We start from the raw sequence: 19,255 nt of genomic DNA on the forward strand, positions 1-19,255 counted from the left end.
TTAAAAAAATAATATTACTATCAGTGAATTATAAGTAATCCAAAGTTTATTAGAAATAATAATAGAATGTGATATCTTTGAGACCTTCTATAGCTACAAATTTAAGCTTTTGTAAGATCTAATAGCACGATTCAACATTGACAATCGAAGTTGGTGGCTGTAACACAAGATCAGCAAACATTTCAGCTAATTCATAAAAAATCGAATAACACTGCTACCCTGTAAAAGATCTAAATCTCTGATTAAGTTTTAATTGCATTTATCGCAAACGAACGATGCCATAACTTTTTTATAGGCAGTCGCAGCGTTCGAAATGAAATATTTGCTAGTAACGCTGATAAATCGATATTTAATCTCTACTCGTTTATACTCTACATTTTGGTTTACATCACCATCTGTGAAATATAAGTGTACGTTCGTTGACAGTCGAAACTCGAGATCAACCGAGGTTAAATCGGCTTCAGTGTACGCTCGAAAACTGGAAACCTAACGAATAACTTCTACAGAATAAATTGTTTTTTTTTTTCTAATCTACCTTGTACATCAAAAGCGCGCACGGAGAAACATGTATTTTTTGCAATTAACCGGTTAACAATATTTCATTGTTGCTCTAGTTGGTGCCTTTTCTCATTCTATTTACTCCATATTTCCCTTCCTACGAAATATCTATATCTATACAGTCAGAAAATATTTATCACGTGTATAATCACTCTTTAAGTTTTTTATGAAACAATATTTCGAACATTTACAATAATTCGAACTTTCTTTCTTTAATTACGATGTTAAGTTCTGAGTTAATTTTTAGAAGTAAATCTTTCAGTAGTTCATTAGTAATCTTATTTTTTAGTTTTAAAAAGACTTTCTTTATTGAAGGTAAAGTAAAAAGGTACTTTCTTAAATGACATATTAGTTGTAGAAAAAATTTGAGTACTTTTAATTCTATACACTGCTTCGTTATTCTATGTCATTATTTCAAATTGAGGTATCTTACCGTCTATTAACATGTTTGACATTTAACTTTTACAATAAAGTGTCATTTATCATTCTATCTGCGATATAACTCGACAAATGATCATATATAGTTAAGAAAAACATTGCTAAAGTTGTCAAAATGATCTGTTCTATTTTTATACCAAAAATTTTTTGAAAGAAATTTTAGTTTTAAACCAATTACAAACTACATCCCAGTGGCTGTAAAAAATTCGAGACGTAAAAATAACAAGAATTGCTGAATAAAAACAGTCGAACAATAGAAAGCTCTCAGTTATTCGAAATATCCCAATTTTTAAAAATGAAGATAAAAATTTTGTACTGCATATGAAAGCAAAGACACAGAATTCTGCATCTAATATTTAAAAAACCGGCATCTAATCATAATTTTTCAAGCATTACTTTTATATATACACTGAATATAGTTCTGTTAACACAATTAATCAAAGTAGTCACAAATTATTCAAGGCATCGATGATAGTGTAAAATATCCGTAGAATGTATACAAATATACGATTAAATGATTATTTAATTACTTTGGCCACTAATGTGGGTGACTTTTAAACCTCCTACTTTCCTCGTAACTTCATCTTTTGTTTCCACCTGGAAGACGATGTAAGATCCATCCTAATCGCAAGTTTTTGTTTGGACACATTCGCGGCCAATAATTTTACGAAAATCCGAAAGTAAGAAAGCATAAATTTCTGCAATTAAGGCAAGAATAAAAATTAGCAATATTTGCTTTAATATATCTATCGTATTTCATATCATTTATCATTATTAATTAAAAATTATTATTTAGTTTAATTTATTTCGTATTTACTTTAATTTATTATTAATACAAGAAATTTTTGTTTTCTTAGAAACATTAATATTTAACCTTTTTAGTCATGAGAAAGGTATCGTTATTATGACCGTTAACATTTTATTATATATTCAACAAGTTATGAATTTATTGATTTGTTGTTGATTTGTGCTGCACCAAGCATTTCTTCCGGTTTTCCCATTACATCGAATGTACGATGAAATTTCTACGAGGACCGAATAATATTGAAAACAATAAAATATTGTGTTCGAACACATATTATTGTGCGCTCTTACGGAAAGTGCACGAAGAGAACGCGTGTTGTATATTGCAATTGGATTCACCAATTCGTTAATTACCTATATTCCAATCGAACTCAACAACACTGAGTAATTTGTTCGTCTTCACTGGTAATAATATCTGCTAGATAAAAACGGTGATATTTCAGCAAAAAAAGGAAATCAGTCTTTTTTTAGGACTTTAAAAATGTTATTAATTATAAATAAATCCATGCGCATCACCCTCCTCCCTCCTTTTTTTACAGCCATACTCGATCGGAAACACGCGATACATAAGCCGTGTGAAACACGAACCTCTCGGTCATCGATCGTCTATTCCTCCGTTTACCGTTTTATACTTTTTACAAAAGTATATGACGATTAATCGAATTGATGATCGTTTGCGGAAAGCATTTAATCGACTTTGTAAACAGTGCGATACAGCTGAAGCACTTACGCGATCAAAGAACAATTTACGTTCAATGTTTCTACATTTAACATCTTTCTTAGTACTGCCAATCAATTTCACACAAAGGAATACACGTACACACTTTTTATTCGTTCCACAAATGACAAAGTTCAAATGAACAATATAATTTATTTCTATCGCCGTAAGTAACGTTCATCAGACTACTTAAGAGCAAATTCTGTAATTTCTCTCACTTTTACCATCGCTTTACACCGATTTCACAAGATTTCTTGTTAATTCGAGTCGTAAAATGTATGAGATACCATATATTTGACTTCGGGGTTGAAACACATTACTTTCATGACATTCATTAATTCACTACTAACAAATTTTTAATGAAAATATAACGTTGCCCTTTTGTTCAAAATGAGTCCTCGGCTTCGTCAGTGTCGATCAATGGCACTCTCTCGTAACGGAGCACGGTACTCGTCCCGGATGGCTTAAACTGCTAAAGCGCCATACTTTTGATCTCGTTCTCGTTTACCTGACCTTGGGACGAGGAGGGTGTGGCCTCTACGAGTCCTTCGTCCTCGCCCTCGACCTCCTGCTTGTCGACGCAGTAACGGCAACGCATCTTCGCATCGTCGCCCACCTGCACCGATCGCGTTATGATAACGAGCGTCGTCAGACTGATGACAAATAAGCCCGATGGCACGATGATGGCGATCAGCAATTCCGTCCGTGTCTTATTCAGGTCAAAACGTGCCACGACTAATAACGAGTTGTTCTGTAACAAATGGCGTTAGAAGCCGCGCGGGAAATATCGGAAGTAGGCACGTTACGTAATTGTTGATTGCTCGTCGTTAGGAATAAATGCGAAATAACGTGCCCGCGATCTGCTTCGATTATGATTTTTCAGTTTGAAACATGGAAATGATATATCGAATGAAGATTGGAATCTTTTCTACTTGTATTTGCTGAGGTATAGTTCTAGCTTGAAGCATGTAGAGTTTAAACCTAACGCAGTGTTCCGACTATTTGTAACTCAACGTATTCCTAAATATATTTGTAGGAATGCGAGGTTTGTATAAATGTTTATCGTAAGTAACTGAGTTTTGAGTGCTAGGGTTAAGTGGAAGTATTGAGTGCTTGGGATTAGGGTGAGAGGAGGGAGCGTAGAGATCCAAGGCTTTAGGTGGACGTGACCGAACGTATCTTGGGAATGTCTGTGTAGTTTTCGTGGACTGAGTGAAATAAACTACAGAATAGGGAAAGAAATTGTAGGATACATATATATTATATGGAAGATCCATAAAATCTCGTGTTGTTCTATCTTGCCACGCATTGGATATCATACTTAAGAATTATTTTTAATCTATATAATTATAATCTTATTTGGCGTTAAGATTGATTTCCAAATTTGTTTTACATTTTTGCAATGGAAGTTTCTAAATATATATATATATATATTCATCTGTAAATTAAATAGATAAGTAGCATAAATAGTAATTAGTTACATAAAATGATTACATAAACTTTTAATCAAATGTTAATTGATATATAGAAGCATACACTTGTTGTTAGTGATAAATCGTCCCAGGCGATATTTACTCTAATTACCCTACGTTGAAGGGAAACATCAAACGTATAATATGTGATTGCTACACATATGTATGTATGTGATACATATCTATAAATTTCTCCTGTATACTGAAATACAGCTACGTAATAAAACGGTAGTTTACGATTTCTTTGATGTATTTTTCATATTCCTTTATTGAAAGTGTGTAAAAAGCATTGAAATGACGTTTTGACAATGCAAAGGCAAAGGCAGATAGAAGAAGAAAATAAAAGATAGAAGAAGGTTGGTTCTTAAAAAATTTAGGATTTAAATTATCAACACGAATGTTTGATGAAAGATAAAACAGCTTCCTCATACAATTTTCTCTCTGTAGGTTTGACTTTTTTATGTTTGTCCTATTTTCTTGTTTATTCCTCAAAGAAAAACATTATTCTCGGAATAAAGTTTAATTAAACTGAACATATTGTTTTTCATAAATCTTGTAAAAGTTTATTTTTTAAGGATACCGAAATAGTTAATTAAATTCTTACGATCTTAAAGACAACTTAATCAAAAGGACAACAGTATAAATACCATTAATTACAAACAGAATTTTATTCCAAATAAGACATTGATTGATATTAATTTTGAATTAACATTCACATTACCATGTTTCAGTTATTTTCATTAATTAAACATAACATTTCTAGGATATTCGTATAATCTCAAACATTATGTTCAGTGATTTATTCCATATTACTAGTTTCAAAATACGTTAAAATAAATCAACATTTGCGAGATTAGTAATAACGAAATATGCGCGAAACAGAGGTTCACGCTTCTCCATTAAAAATGGATGTAACTCGAAGCTTACTTGAACCATGGTGCGGAAGTATGCCGGGAAAAAAAGGAATAATTAAATGCATCGGGCTTCGTCGGACTCTGTAATTTAATTCGTGAAAGTGGAAGACGAGGAAGCCGATCATTGAGAGCTGCGCGAAACTCTCTGCTACAAAATAATTTCGTTGAAGACCCAATTAAAGGAAACCGAATAACGAGTGCAACAGTAACGTATTCTCTTTTGTAGAAATAAAAAAAGAAGAAATATAAAAATAGTTTACGTTGTTTAGGATGCAGTTCCACTCGAGTCATTCATTAAACCTTACGCCTTGCATTGAACAAAACAAAGCAATTATTACGTAATATTTTTATTCCCATAGATATTCGTAGAAATGTTCAAAGGATGTAACGGTACATTTCCCCTGTTAATCTATACTTGAAAAGTTTAATTGCAAGAAAATTCACAGTAATCCTTGTTCAATGTTGCTTAATGCAATTTTCCACTGCAACCAAAAGTTTCATATCGCTTGATGCCGATTCTATCAAAGTTTGAGCGTATTAAAACGTACCAGCCGGTGGATGGTTCGATTCAATTAAAAAGTTGATTAGGCGATGTTGAAAGCACTGGTGTGCTTTTCTAATGAAATTAATCTTCTATACACCTTGAGCCTTTGTTTCAAAACTTTACGAAGCTTTCACGCGGAATATTTACATTAGAAAAGATTTCATGGTGGCAGGAAACTCATTTCTTACTTTAATAACAGGGATACTACTGTAAAATTGAGAAAATTTTCTATAGAATCGTTCTTTATACGTTTCTCATATAATTTCTTTCTTGGTTTTAGAGAAATAAATGTCATGCAGAAATATTAGTTTGAAGCAACAAGTTCTTAAAAGCGTTGGTAAGTAAAGACTTACGAAATGGAATGTTTTCAAGAAAGTCGTGTAAAGGCACAATATGTTTCTTTTTTTTAAAAGAAAAATGATTTCATAAGAGAAAATTGAAAAAGCTAATGTTTGAAGAAAATAAGATATTCCAGAAAATAGCATACCTTATTGTAGTAACAGGGGTATCGACTTTGTGCCGTCTGATTGTCGCCATCCCGGCCATGAGTAACGAGAAAATCTTTACATTCTCCTTTCAGGGTGTTGACACAGCCTTCGAAGTTGATATAAAGGCGGGAACTATTGTAAATTGTCAGCGATCGTTGTGCCGGCACGTAGGCATTCGTAGGATCCACAGGGTATTGTAAGCTCTTTTCATATATATTCAGAAAGCTCGTAAAATTGATACTCGGCTCAGGTACTGGGATCTCCTTTAATAAGGTGCCATTCACGCAATCCTGCGTCCTGCGGAAAAGGAGCCAAAACCTGACTTACGAAACGACGTTCTAAAATGTCGTCACGTATTTTTCCCATTGTATTTCCACTTCAGAAAATGTAGGAAAAATACTTCTTCTTTTAAGATTGGGAAGTTTCCTAATAAATTTCTTTTAGTAAATTAAAAAGTATAAGCTTGATAATAAATTGCTCGAAAACATTCTTAATATTTTTTCACACAGAGTTTCATGTTGGAATAAGTTGGGGAAGAATGCGTATAAAAACGTAATACACAGAGCAGAATAATGTTAGTAGAACCATTTGCAATAACTTCTACATTCAGAAAAAAGTTCTACATTCACAAAGTTTTTGCTATCTAACGTGATGGTCTGAAAGAACAATATAGACCATTCGTATTGACATTTACTAATATACATATATGTGTAAGTACAAGCGAGATCACGTGTAAGCTAATTTGTAATCGACAAATCTTTAATATCGATATTTTTATTCGACATCGAAGTTTCGTGTGAACAAATAACGTTCCACGTTTTGTACAAGAATCTATATTCTCTATAAATTCACCTCTTTTTGAATCATATTATCTATTTGTTAGATACTCTGTATCTCTAAATCCTCATGTCATTTTGAATAGAATAATCTTTACACGTATCATGTTTCACCCAGAAAACAAGTTGTTGACAAAGTGGAATAGTCTATCCAAGTTGCCTCATTTTCCTCGTTGAAACGTTCCTTCGTAAACACATTTCGAAAGAAATTTCGCTTGCTCCGACCGCGAATGCTTGACTACACATCTTTCGGAACGACTGTTTTTATTCGATGATTCGGTGTAAAAATTCTGCCTCATTGTTCTCTGGTTCTTATACCCGTCGACCGTTTTGGCCCGGCGCCCTTAATGTGGGCGTTCGTAGATATAAAAGAATAGTACAGATGAAGTATCGAAATAAAAGAAACGGGGAGAAAACACACGAGCCAGAAGAACTGGAAAGATAAGGAATGAATCGGTGGGTAGAGCCGCAGGATCAATGGTTGCCATGGAAATACCCTTATCGGCGTCTTATAGAGGCAAAGAACCAGGATATATGGAAACTGCACGTGTCCATGATAAGTAAATGATACGGAAATGCAAAAGTACAGTTACGTACTTAAAGTGACTCACGAAAGTATTTGAACACATACCATAGAAAACTCTTATATAGTATATGTATACTATGCGTGTCATATGATATAGTTTGAAATTTCATCAACTTTCACTGCAATACTAATGAAATTTCAGAATCTTTCGTGTAACACTTATAATATATTCATAACAAGTCTTTATAATTGTTCAAATATTCCGATGAGCCACTGTGCATTAGAACCTTTAAGGTTTAAGTTTTAAGATCTTTCAGAAACATAGGTCTTCGAAAATTTCCACTAATTTGATCGAAAATTTTATATTTACGGATTTGTATAAGATAATTTCGGAAAGCGGTAACCAGTCCTATTGATGCAAATTGAGGCGTGAATATGACGCGATTATCTGCAAGCACAGTTCTAAGAATATGAATTGTAGCATAATTCACGGTAGCAAACATGTTTGTACGAGCTTCGCGACCAAAGAATTTCCATAGGAGGTTTCCAAGATCGTTCTGAGAGCCGATTGAATCGAATATTGACTTGGCAAAGTGCGGCAGATTGTCGCTTTATCGTGTGGGTTTACCATCACTGAGAAATATCGCCACAGACAGCTTTTCGTTAGTCTATTATGTAATTTCTCCTGTTACGTCGAGATTCTTCTTTCCGAAAACTCACGAATCGTCGGCACTAAAAGGAACAAAATACACGTGGCCAAAATACAGAAGAACGAAAGGCTCGGACCGTTTAGCCTCAGGGAGGCATTGATCCCAATGTAATCAAGAACGTCGATCTTCTTTAGCCGACCAACTGCGTTGTTCTAGACAGACACACTGAATAATGTATCAACTATTTAGATATTAATTCGATGCATTAAAAAAAATGTAATATTTACGTACATTTTATTATTATGAGTATCTATAGATCACGTAGTAAAACAAATAAATAATGAAAATAGTCGCCATTCTCTATAACCTTGTTTTATTTTTTTGATCACATATGAGGCAGTATGTTCATGTAAACACTCGATCGAAATCCAAATGCTTCACGTTGTATACTTCATATATTTTCGCATATTCATTTTTTCACATTTAAATTTCTTATAAATACATAAACATCAGTAATATACATTTCGTCTCGAATACAACTAATTTCTAAAATTATATTTTGAAATTAAATAAATCATGTGAAATAATGTAGATGTACATAATATTTCTTTAAAATTGATAATTAAATAGAATTGGAAATGAATGAAATTAATTATTCAATTAAAAATAATTTATTAGGGATGGATGTACCCAGATATCGAATTAATCGGAAGGCACAATATATATATACGCGACTGTTTGCTTTCTGACGTCTTAATTACGTCACCAGACAGTTCTCGAACTTATTCGAACTAATTTGAAGCCGTTACACGAGTCTCTCCTCGGATTTGCATTCGAGATCTTAGTTGTCACGGAATGACGTCACTAAAGAGTATCGACTAAACGAGTAGCACGAGGGTATGCAACAGTTTGATTCATTGTTACTTGACCTCAAAGTTGCTCATTCATTATGGCTTTTTCATATCTATATAGTTTATCTAAGGAACGATTTAAATTTAATTCAACTTTTTATTATGAATTGGTTTACACTCTTCTGTTGAATAACTTCATTTAGGTTTTTTATATGAGAAATAAAGTTTCATATATAAATATGATGAAATAGTAAGTATATAAGTAGAAAAATTGATAATTTGTTACTCTGATATTGTTACTCTGTACATCAGAGCAAGCTAATATCATGGTGGAAGATATCAGCCAAAATATATTTAACGATAGTAATTTAGTTTAATCGTTATTTCAATAATCTCGCCATATAAATGATTATTTTTGGGATATGAAACTTGTTCATTCTCAAAACTGTTTCGCTGTTGCTATACGATATTTTTCATATAAGGGAGAACCAATTATAAAATACTTTTACTTCAAAATAGCCAAGTGAAAAGAAAATATTATTACTGTGTTTTACAAAGCATAACAACTTCTATTTTCATTGGAAATAAAAGTTTCAACTTCGTTTAACTAATTGTAAATAATAATCGTTGATAAATATTTACCTTACTTCGTTGGCTTCTTTGTTCACCACCAAACAGCTAGCAACGATACTTCCATTTCGATCGTCCCAAAATTCTTCAGGCGTAGTTAATCTGACACCAAGCAGATTTCCATTTGCTTTGTTAAGGGCTAGGCCGCGTTCACATTTCGCAGTTATGACATCGTCGTCCTGCATGAGGAACACGTTTACGTCTGACGTGGCGATATTCGGGCAATAACGATCGCAATTGAAGCGGCTTTTGATTTTCGTGCATCTCGAGTTCTGACAGCTGAAGAAGCCATTCAGCTTCATGTTGTCCTTCTCGCTGTCCACAACAATGCCGTCAGCCTTATGATGGCACAACATCAGCTCACTTATGTTGACACAGTGGCCAAGGCTGCAGTTGAACACCCCCGAAAGTACGCTACACTCGCTACCATTGTTGCAGTTGTATTTTTTCAGAGACGCCACGTTCACCTGGAACAGGAAAATGCTTCGATTTCAGTAATTAAAATAATTTGAGTAGAAAAAAAAGAAGAAAGTAGATTACATTGATAGATAGATTTTGATTTGTTAGGTTAATGCCTATGGTAAAAAAATGTTGAGGTTTTGAACATATGTAAGTTTTTTGAAGAACCGCATATATTTAAGTGGAATAATTTTCATATAATTTTATCTAATGTATGGGAATTATCAGTTCTACACTCATGAAATTCTTTCAAAATCTTCAATAAGAGAGATGTGTTATGTGAACATTTTAATAAAGCGTAATAAAGCATACTAAATAATAGAATTTTAACCCTGTTGTAGTTTTTATAATTGTACTTCATAATATTCGACATTTCTAATAACTAATACTAAATGAAATTTAAAGAATGCTGTCTTTCTGCTGATTTCAATTCTCAGAGAAGACTACATTCAACTTAATAATTTGTTTAAAGTTGCAATATAGAAATTCTTCGTCGATTCACCTGGGGTATTGACTGATTTGGCATCATCGATTAGTTAGCTTGTCGTCACATCAAACTTTGAAAAAGACGATTGATTGTTCGTTTTAAAAATATAAAATTCACACAACCCATTTCTCTCTATTTTCACAGCAGTTCCCTTGAGAGTCGTTTATATTCGACCGTCTGACGTGCGTTCCCCTTGGATAGAAATTCAGTATGATTGACGTCCAGTTCTAGATTAGCTTCATTACCTTTTGTCATGCTCGAAACAAGCTGTTCGATAAATGAGACAAATTTTTTCGTACGCAAAAAGCTACATTTGTGTAAAAACAGAAAACGGAGCAAATCTCCGTTTTACTCCCTTTTAATGTAACATTCGACCAAAATATTTACTATCATTTTATATAACAAAATAATTACAAACTAATGAAAAACTAAATTTTATTTTCATTTTTTATATTTTCCAAAATAATGAAGCAAACTTCTGAAACGGTCTATTTTAAATCACGATGCGTGAGGTTAAAATGATCGATAAAAGGTGTGGCAGGCGAGTAGAACACGCCATTAGAAAGTAATTCAAGACGACGAACCCGATCGAAAGCGTTACGTAGCAGGTAACGAGGTTAGCGCATCGAAGTAACCGGCCAGCGGGCTATGTTTATTACATTAGCATAACTCGGTAATATCGTTTATGCCTCGCTGGCATGGGACCTTGATTTTGTCGAAAAACTTCCGCCATAAAAACGAGTGATACGATACATTTCACATGTACACGACCAAGAATTTTAAGTAAATTGACTTTCGAATCAGCATAACAATTTCATCTGTCATTTACGCTCTATGCCACATTTTCTCTTTTTATGCTTTTATTCGCTAGAATGATCTTTACAGGAAACAACTTTTTTAAATGGCTAGTTGACTTTCGAGTATATTAATGGAAGTTCCGATCGCAAAATAGCGCGAGAGTTGCGTTAAAACGCTCTCTTTCTGTATCTCGGAGCCTTTCGCCGATGTAATCGGATTTTTCTCATTTAATTTGGTTAAAGCAATGTTCATTGAGCTAGTTCTAGTCGGGTTAATTAAAAACGTGGCTCGCCTTTGAAGAGCTATCGATTTTTCCTGACTGGGAAGCACAAAAATTCTGAGAAATAATATTTTCGAATGTTCATCCATAAATCATTGTACATTACGTACAGGATATTAAATCGATTGGTCGAACAATAAGAGCCAAGTGGTGCTGATGCGAAATCGACTTTGAAGTTGAAAAAGGAGGAAATAAAATTCTAGAAGTCGAGCCACTGATAATGGCGATCTTCGCGGGCAATCACGATGGCGCCAGTTTAGGGCTTTTGTCATCTGCAATTTAATCATTTCCGGTTTATCTATGGAACGATGAACAAAACAGGAGCGGAATTGTGTTGTGTTCGGCATGAGAGATAAAGTAATTATTATCTCATAATTATCACGAGCGAAATAATCAATGCAAAGAGGTAGAAAAAAAGAATGTGACGTTGAAGAAATATCTGGCGAGAGGATCGAGAGTATCATTTTCAATAAAAAACGCGAAGCATCGATTCTCGGCGATCAAGATAATGGAAAATTGTTGTTCATGGTGAAATCTATTCTGCTTATCACTTAACAATTTCTCCTTAATCCATGAAACTTATTCTTCCGCACGATCCCGCAGGACGCGTAGTTTTAAAGTTATTCAGATCAATTTATTCCGCGTTGCATCTCCTTCAGGAGTGGAACAGCATGCAACCTGTTACGGAAAGTCATTTGCCTGTTCGGAACGTTATACCTCTAGGAGAAGTATTCTGGATATTATTATACGTGGCTACATGGATGATCGTGCGGGAAAACTAATATTTACGTGAAAAATTGGAAAACGTTTGACGATGCTTGGCATGTAGATTTACCTTATGCGCTTTTTACGTCCTAAGGAATATAGAACGTGTTTCAGTAACTCAATTTTACGTGAATTTAAGTTATCGCAGATTTAAAGCGCTGTTCGTGAATTGTTTCACGATATCTAGTCGATCTTATAAAATTTATCGTGCATAGAGGATTTAGGTACATTGTAAAGAATATATGTACGCATGTTCTTCGTAAAGCTAAATAAAAGTGGCTATAGAAATATTTAATTGCAAAGCTCAACTGGATGGAATTGTTAATAATCTTTCAGCTGCATATGAAGTTCTTATCTGCACAATTTTTACTGCAAGTAATTTGTGATATGATACGAGTTACAGGAACGTGTGAGCTGGTCGTAAAACGTGTCCGGATATATACGACCTTATTTCCCTTGCTTGCTTATTCCGCAGAGTTTAAATCTATCATCAGTTTCTTATCGAATATGATTAAAATTTTTCTGCTTTATGGAATATAAAAATCTTTTTGCATGGAAAATAATGAAATAAATTTACCCCAAGAAAATTAAAAAACAAAAACAAAAATTTTATAAAAATTTACATAAAACATACAACGGCTTTTTTATGTTTTATTAAATTCTGTGAAAGATATAGAATCATTCTATATGATGCAGAAACCTTTTCCCATTTTTTATATAACAAAAGTGGGAAAATAATTATAGATATTTATTACATCAACTAATGATATAAAATACAGTGATCCATTAAGAACTAACGCTATGTTAACGTGACATTTCTTTTTTTTTAGTCCATTTATATTATTAAATTCTACTTTATGACATTGTAGTTATAAAGAAGAATGTCAAGAACTTTTTTTTAATAGGAATATCTTTTTCGTTACTATTTCTTTTCTTATGCAGATTTTACAATTTTATAGCGTTAAGACTATGATCGTAACATTTTTCTTTAAAACATAAAAATATCTTTTGTGTCTCCAATTTGTATAGTGAATTTCTATAGAATGTCTATTAGGGTAATACATTTTTATACTTTAGCACATCAATATATAAGTTACTTTATTCGTGTCTTTCAATATGTGAGTACGTGAATACGTGATTTTCAGATATTGTTTCAATGCTTCGCCCTTAATGGATTAAATTTGGATTCATCGAATATTAAAATATAAGTAACGAACCTGTGGACAGGATATGCTGCTGAAATTGGTGCAGTTTTCGAAAACGATGTCGGTTCCGTTCCTTCTTACTGTTGCGTGAATCTGAGGACAAAATCCTGTGGTTCTCGTCAAGCACCACTCCCCGCAACTTGCCCAGCCGCAATTATTGGCTAAGGTGGTATTAATGGTTTGGCACATGACTGGATCCGGATCAATCCCAGCGTGAAAGGCTCTGGAAATTAATTGCGTCGCGTTCGTTAATATTTTGCTGCGAGTGGTTTGGTTTTTGCATGATGTGATACGATATACCAAGTACAAAAGTCGATGAATTTGTTGATATAGCATTATTATCGATCGCTCTCGTTTATAAAATTACAAATGATTGAAAGATTTTTTAAAATGTGAACAGACGTCAAAAGCAGATACATGTAACTAGATCAAAAAAGAAAAAGAAGAAAAAGAAAAATAGGACGTCTACATGATTTATAGTTCATAACAACCGAAAAGATTCTAAGAAACCTTACGCGATTTAAGATTTGACCTTTAACCTATAGAGTTCCAAAGATCATACACTTATCGATGTTCCTCGAATTGAATCTACATCAGTGTCTACATTATTGTATAGATGGAACCGTTATATTCGTTACCGTATTATTGCGTAACAAATTATTCTTCCAAATTACACTGATCTTAGCTACATACACTCTATAATTCATAAATATCCAGACATTCTGATGGTTATGGATTGAATGGTTAGTGATTTCTGAGGTAATTTTCCGCGTAGGACAAATTTAAAATTATTAACGCTCTATAATGCCATGTAATTTACGATTGTATTGTACATTTACGCTCATTAAATCTTCATTTCCTACTTATCTCTGTTCCTTTTGTAAAATTAAAACAACAGTATAAGTAAAATTTTTAAATCCGCAATTTGTTACTCGACAATTTACCGATATTAGTAAAATTAATGGATAAATTATTTTATAAAGAGATACAAGCAATCTATTTATGACAATTACTAATTCATTATTTTTAATTTGAAATAAAAAAGCTGTAATGAATAGCAACTTCTTTTCTCATAAACAACATTCCTGGTATAGAAGGTTAAAGTTGGGGTCATAGAGTGCAAGTTATAGATCTCCTCTAGGAAATTAAGGCCGGCAGAGTCGTAACTTAATTACTACCGACCTTGGTCAATTAATCGATGCAGCCTTGTCGTTTACCTGTGGGACGGCATATAGATTGCCACGCTTAGATAAACCAATGCCACGCAGCTGATGACAATGGTGAACTGACAGAAACAGATACTTCCGCATATCCTGCGATCCTGTTCCGGTATCAGGCGACGTTTGTGCTTCCGACCCATCGCAAGCAGCCAATCAGATCTTCTTTTCCTTCGTGAAACCGTGCTCCAACAGTAATTTCTGAACGGGTTAACCTAAAGTCTCTTCTCATCAACTTCGGATCCGCTTCAAGCCGGACGATTTCTCGGCTTGCTCGGCACAAATCGTTTCTCGATAGAAGGAAACTCTATTTGTCATCGGCACATGTTTTATCACAGTTCATCGAGGCAAGCAATGTTCGCGAAGCTTTGAAGAACGCCTGTTTATACTAGTTTTCTGGAAAAGAAACACGATCGGTTAGCGTGACTTTTATTTATTCGAATCTTGCAGTGATGATGAATAAATAGATTGACATTTGAGGGACAGAATTTTGTAACGAATTTTATTCCGATATTTATAATCGATATATCAAAAGTGAAGTGACACGAATGATAAAATTTTTTAGTTTTCTGTAGCATTTTATTTTACTTGAAATTTATGATTGAAGGGTTGGAAAGAACAATGAGAAAGATGAAGTGGCAAACTCTTTTAAAAGAAGACGGATGATGAAGTTAAATTTTAGTAGAAAAGATCGAACAATTATTCAATCGATCGTTGATTGATACGAATTTCTGCACAAATGATATGAATAGATTGAAGATTGAGGAATAGACGCTTTTTGAATTGAGAATTAAAGCGATAGGAGTGACAGAATCTTTAATTTGAGAAAGCTGTGAATAAAGTGAAACTTTAATAAAACAAAATTGTACGCTTTCGATTACTATACGTACTAATAAACAGATTTATATTGCGGTGTATGAATGAGATGGTGAGTTGGCGGTGAGTGACGTATAAAGAAAAGAATATTAAATTCTAGACTTTATAAAAGATATATAGAACAAGAACCTCTAATTAAAAGAGATCTTATGTTTCGTTCTCTGTACTTACATCGCACTTTTGTCACAAAAATAGTACGAGTCAAAAAGACGGGTTAAAAATGTTCTAAGGGTTTTTTATGGTTTATAAAATTGATGCAATTCTATGAATACTATCTATTTTGCCGATAAATTAACCACATAGACGGTATATTACCATGTTCAAAGACACATTTCTTATTTAAAAAGACTATAAAGATTTTATTTTCGCTAAGCACACTTGTACTATTTTTCTCGCCGAGTTTCTCAATTGCAACATTGAAGAGAGTTTTATTACAATTTACTGAAATATTGACTTATTAGCGTCATCGATTTTTATTCCCCGTAGATCGAGGAACAGAAGTAGTTATTTGCACCTATCGGTTTTGTTACTTTCACGTAGAAACAAACGGTGGAGAACGTTTTAAGAATATAATTTAATTTACGATCCCGACGGCCATGAAATTTTCTCGAAGGAAGTTGCCTCAGCTGTTGAATTTTCCAGGCTTGAGTCCGCTTCACAACAGGTGTCTCGATAGCTCGCCGCCGAGTTCAAATATTCTTCTCGAGAATACGGGCCGCGTTTCATCGATCCTAGAGTTCCCGGCGCGCTAGCAAGAATTCTACGTAACTGAGTCAGATATATGTATTCGAAACTGTTTACCTTCTCTCAAATATCAGGTTCCTAAATAAACCGATCGATCCAGCGTTCGAAAGTATATTCCACACGAAATACAAAAAATTTGACCTTGATTAAGATATCACCAGAAGTATAAAAGGTCGCGCGGAACATTGATTTTCTGGTTATGTAAAGTGGTTGATTTTACATAAGGTCCCAAGACTGACATGCGAACAAATAATGACTCAAACCGCGAATACTACTCATTCGACCAATCGTTGCCCAAGTTGAAATCGCCACGAAATTCAAGCCCGCTCGACTGTCAAATACCCCATTGAAAAGGGAAAGTTCACGGAGTTTCGAATCGCTTTTCTAGAACAGATACAAACGTCGGAAACTTTCTATCGATTCACTCTGTCGGAAGCTCTCGTCTAGGCATTTAGCTTTACACGCGGTCTCTCGTTAAGGAATCATATCGCGATGGTCTGGTAGCCTTTCAGAAAATCGATTTTCGACTCATCGTTCCTGCGAATCCTCGTAATATCCAAGAAGTCTTGGAAATTATCGAGTCGATTCACAGAAAGGAAGGTTAAAAGTGCGTCGTTAAATGATTTTAACGAGAAATATTTATGAATTCGTGAAATAGAACATGTAAAAAAGATATTTTATTTTATAAATTCCATAACGTCGAATAAAACAATTTGACTTTTAACGAATGTATACGTTCTGTACTAAGATTATATTTCCGGAACGGTAGTAAACAATTATCGATCACTTTTTATCTTCAACTCTGATAGTTTTAGTCTCTTTCCCTAGATTTTTCCCATCGCCTTTTTTGCTTCATGCTATTCGCGTACCAAGCTTAATGCAGTTAAAGCAATTATCGTGTTTTAACTTCGTTATGTGTATCGCTAGTGTAAACAGGTGCACTCCGCCGGATGACGTGCAATTAGATACTCGTAATCCCATTATTGCGTAAGAGACGATCGCTTAACGACCATTGGAAAATAATACATATCGATTCTGGGAAACTTTCAAGCTTGAATAAACAGATCTGTTGTAGGGTATCTTGAAAGTTCTCACGACAAGACAATTCAGCGATGGTTAAGTTGACATCAAAGAGAATTCAAGGAGTAGACGAATCGATGTTAGCATACGAATACTGTGATATATGCTAAATATAGTGCGTTATCGACGATCTAACGCAACGATGGTATTTAAAAAATTTTCTGGAAGTAGTATATTGGATCCTGAGATTTGAAAAATTCTAGATATAAATATCTAACAACGATGATATAACTAATTCCAAAATGTTTTACTTTGGATCTCAGAATTTGAGAAATAAATTTCAATCACAGAAAAATCCCAAATATAAATGTAAATGTTTAATAATGATAACTTAACTAATTCCAAAATGTTCCATTTTCTAAAACAATAAAAGATAGGTTTAAGTGAGTTTATTATTAAATAATTGTGTCAAATAATTGTTATTAATTAGTTAATATCTGATTTGCAATTCTTAAGCGTTTGAAAATTACGTTTTTTTGTCGCAAGAGCGTTTACTTGGCTGAAAATGATCGATATAAATCAACGATAAAATCTTAAGTTGAGGGTATAGTTCTAATATTATAGTTCGAATGAATATCGCGGGAGTAACGCGAAACTTTAAACCCTTGCTACGAAATACGTACGCGATTTCCATTATATCAACTTTGAATATTACAAAATTTCTATGCACAGCGACACATCCTCCAAACAACGTTGTACGAATACATCTTCTACCTTCAAGTCTATCGAGACTTGCACTAAATGTCAAATATCTTCGATCACGCACAACTTGCTAAATATCACTTCCTTTCTCCCTTTAAAAAGTCAGTTATACTCCATTCTCCCTAATATAACTTTTTCAAACATAAAACTTTCAGAACAATCTAAATTACAATGATTTCGATCAAACATGAGTCAGCCAACATCAAACATGATTTATAAAATATTTAAGTTTTACCTGAAATCTTGAAATCGTGGCAGATGCATAGACAAAAATTTCGATTGAAATGCACGAGACTCAACGAGATTCACCGAAAAAAATTCACTCAAGTTTTACAGAGTTCTGGAACGCAATCACACGCGGCGATATCGCAGGGATCCTCGATATGTATCGATAGAAGCGAGATTCGCTTGCGGCGAAAGGTCTGGTGGTTGTGATTTCGAAACGGTCGCGATAGAAAGACCGGTCAATAACGACGCGAGCTGCTCGAGTTTTCATTTCCATCCATCTTTCTCGATGTCATTGCTTCCCGCGGTGCGTTGACATCGGCGAGGAGAACAAGAAATCTCCTCCAGTTTATACTGCGTCGAACGACCGCGAGGTACCCACGCAATCTAGACGACTATTTGAAAACAAGGCTGGTCGTCGAGTATATGGCTCGCAAGCTCTCCCATACCGAGCTTGCGCCCTGAAGCACCGTCACGGCTCTGCGTTTATGGGGCCTAGCCGGTGTTCCTTTATATTATAAGAGCGGCTGACAGAGCGCCCGAGGCGCTCGAATCTTCCCAACGTGCCTCGAAACTACCTACGACTGTTTCGCCCTCGAATGCGAATACGCGTTTGCGACTTCCCCTGCAAAAGCTGATTAATTAGTGAGGGACAAGTCAACGCTGACCTCCGCTTCTTTCATGCTGACTCATGGTTTGTTGGACATTATGTTTCGTTGATTAAACAGTTTTCGAACGTCCTGCGGGAAGGGTGGTGGTGTTGCATTTTTGGTAGATTGGAACTGACTTTTCGTTAAATTTTTGGTTTATTAAATCTACGTTTCGGCTGGTATTGTCGCTTTGCATTTATTCATAGGTATATATAGTGGTTACTTGATGTGTAATGTATATCATGATTTATTTTACTATACTCATAACCCCCACATCTTATCAGTATTGCAGAACATTGTTTTAATCATGCAGATGTTGAAAACGTTAAGGTTACAAT

At 34.2% G+C, this 19,255-nt stretch overlaps 1 protein-coding gene across 1 annotated transcript; it reads right to left on the minus strand.

The window, feature by feature from the left end:
* Window positions 1-555: 555 nt before the first annotated feature.
* On the minus strand, window positions 556-18,835 carry Teh4 (tipE homolog 4 phospholipid transfer protein). The gene is made up of 6 exons (XM_072004768.1): window positions 18,278-18,835; window positions 14,641-15,036; window positions 13,436-13,646; window positions 9,442-9,896; window positions 5,936-6,233; window positions 556-3,269 (listed from the first exon to the last, which is right to left on the minus strand). The coding sequence occupies exons 2-6, from the start codon at window positions 14,781-14,783 to the stop codon at window positions 2,991-2,993; spliced, it is 1,386 nt and encodes a 461-aa protein (XP_071860869.1). The 5' UTR covers window positions 14,784-15,036; window positions 18,278-18,835; the 3' UTR covers window positions 556-2,990.
* Window positions 18,836-19,255: the final 420 nt, after the last annotated feature.

Source organism: Bombus fervidus, chromosome 6 (assembly GCF_041682495.2).
Source record: "Bombus fervidus isolate BK054 chromosome 6, iyBomFerv1, whole genome shotgun sequence".
Classification (NCBI taxonomy): Eukaryota; Metazoa; Arthropoda; class Insecta; order Hymenoptera; family Apidae; genus Bombus; species Bombus fervidus.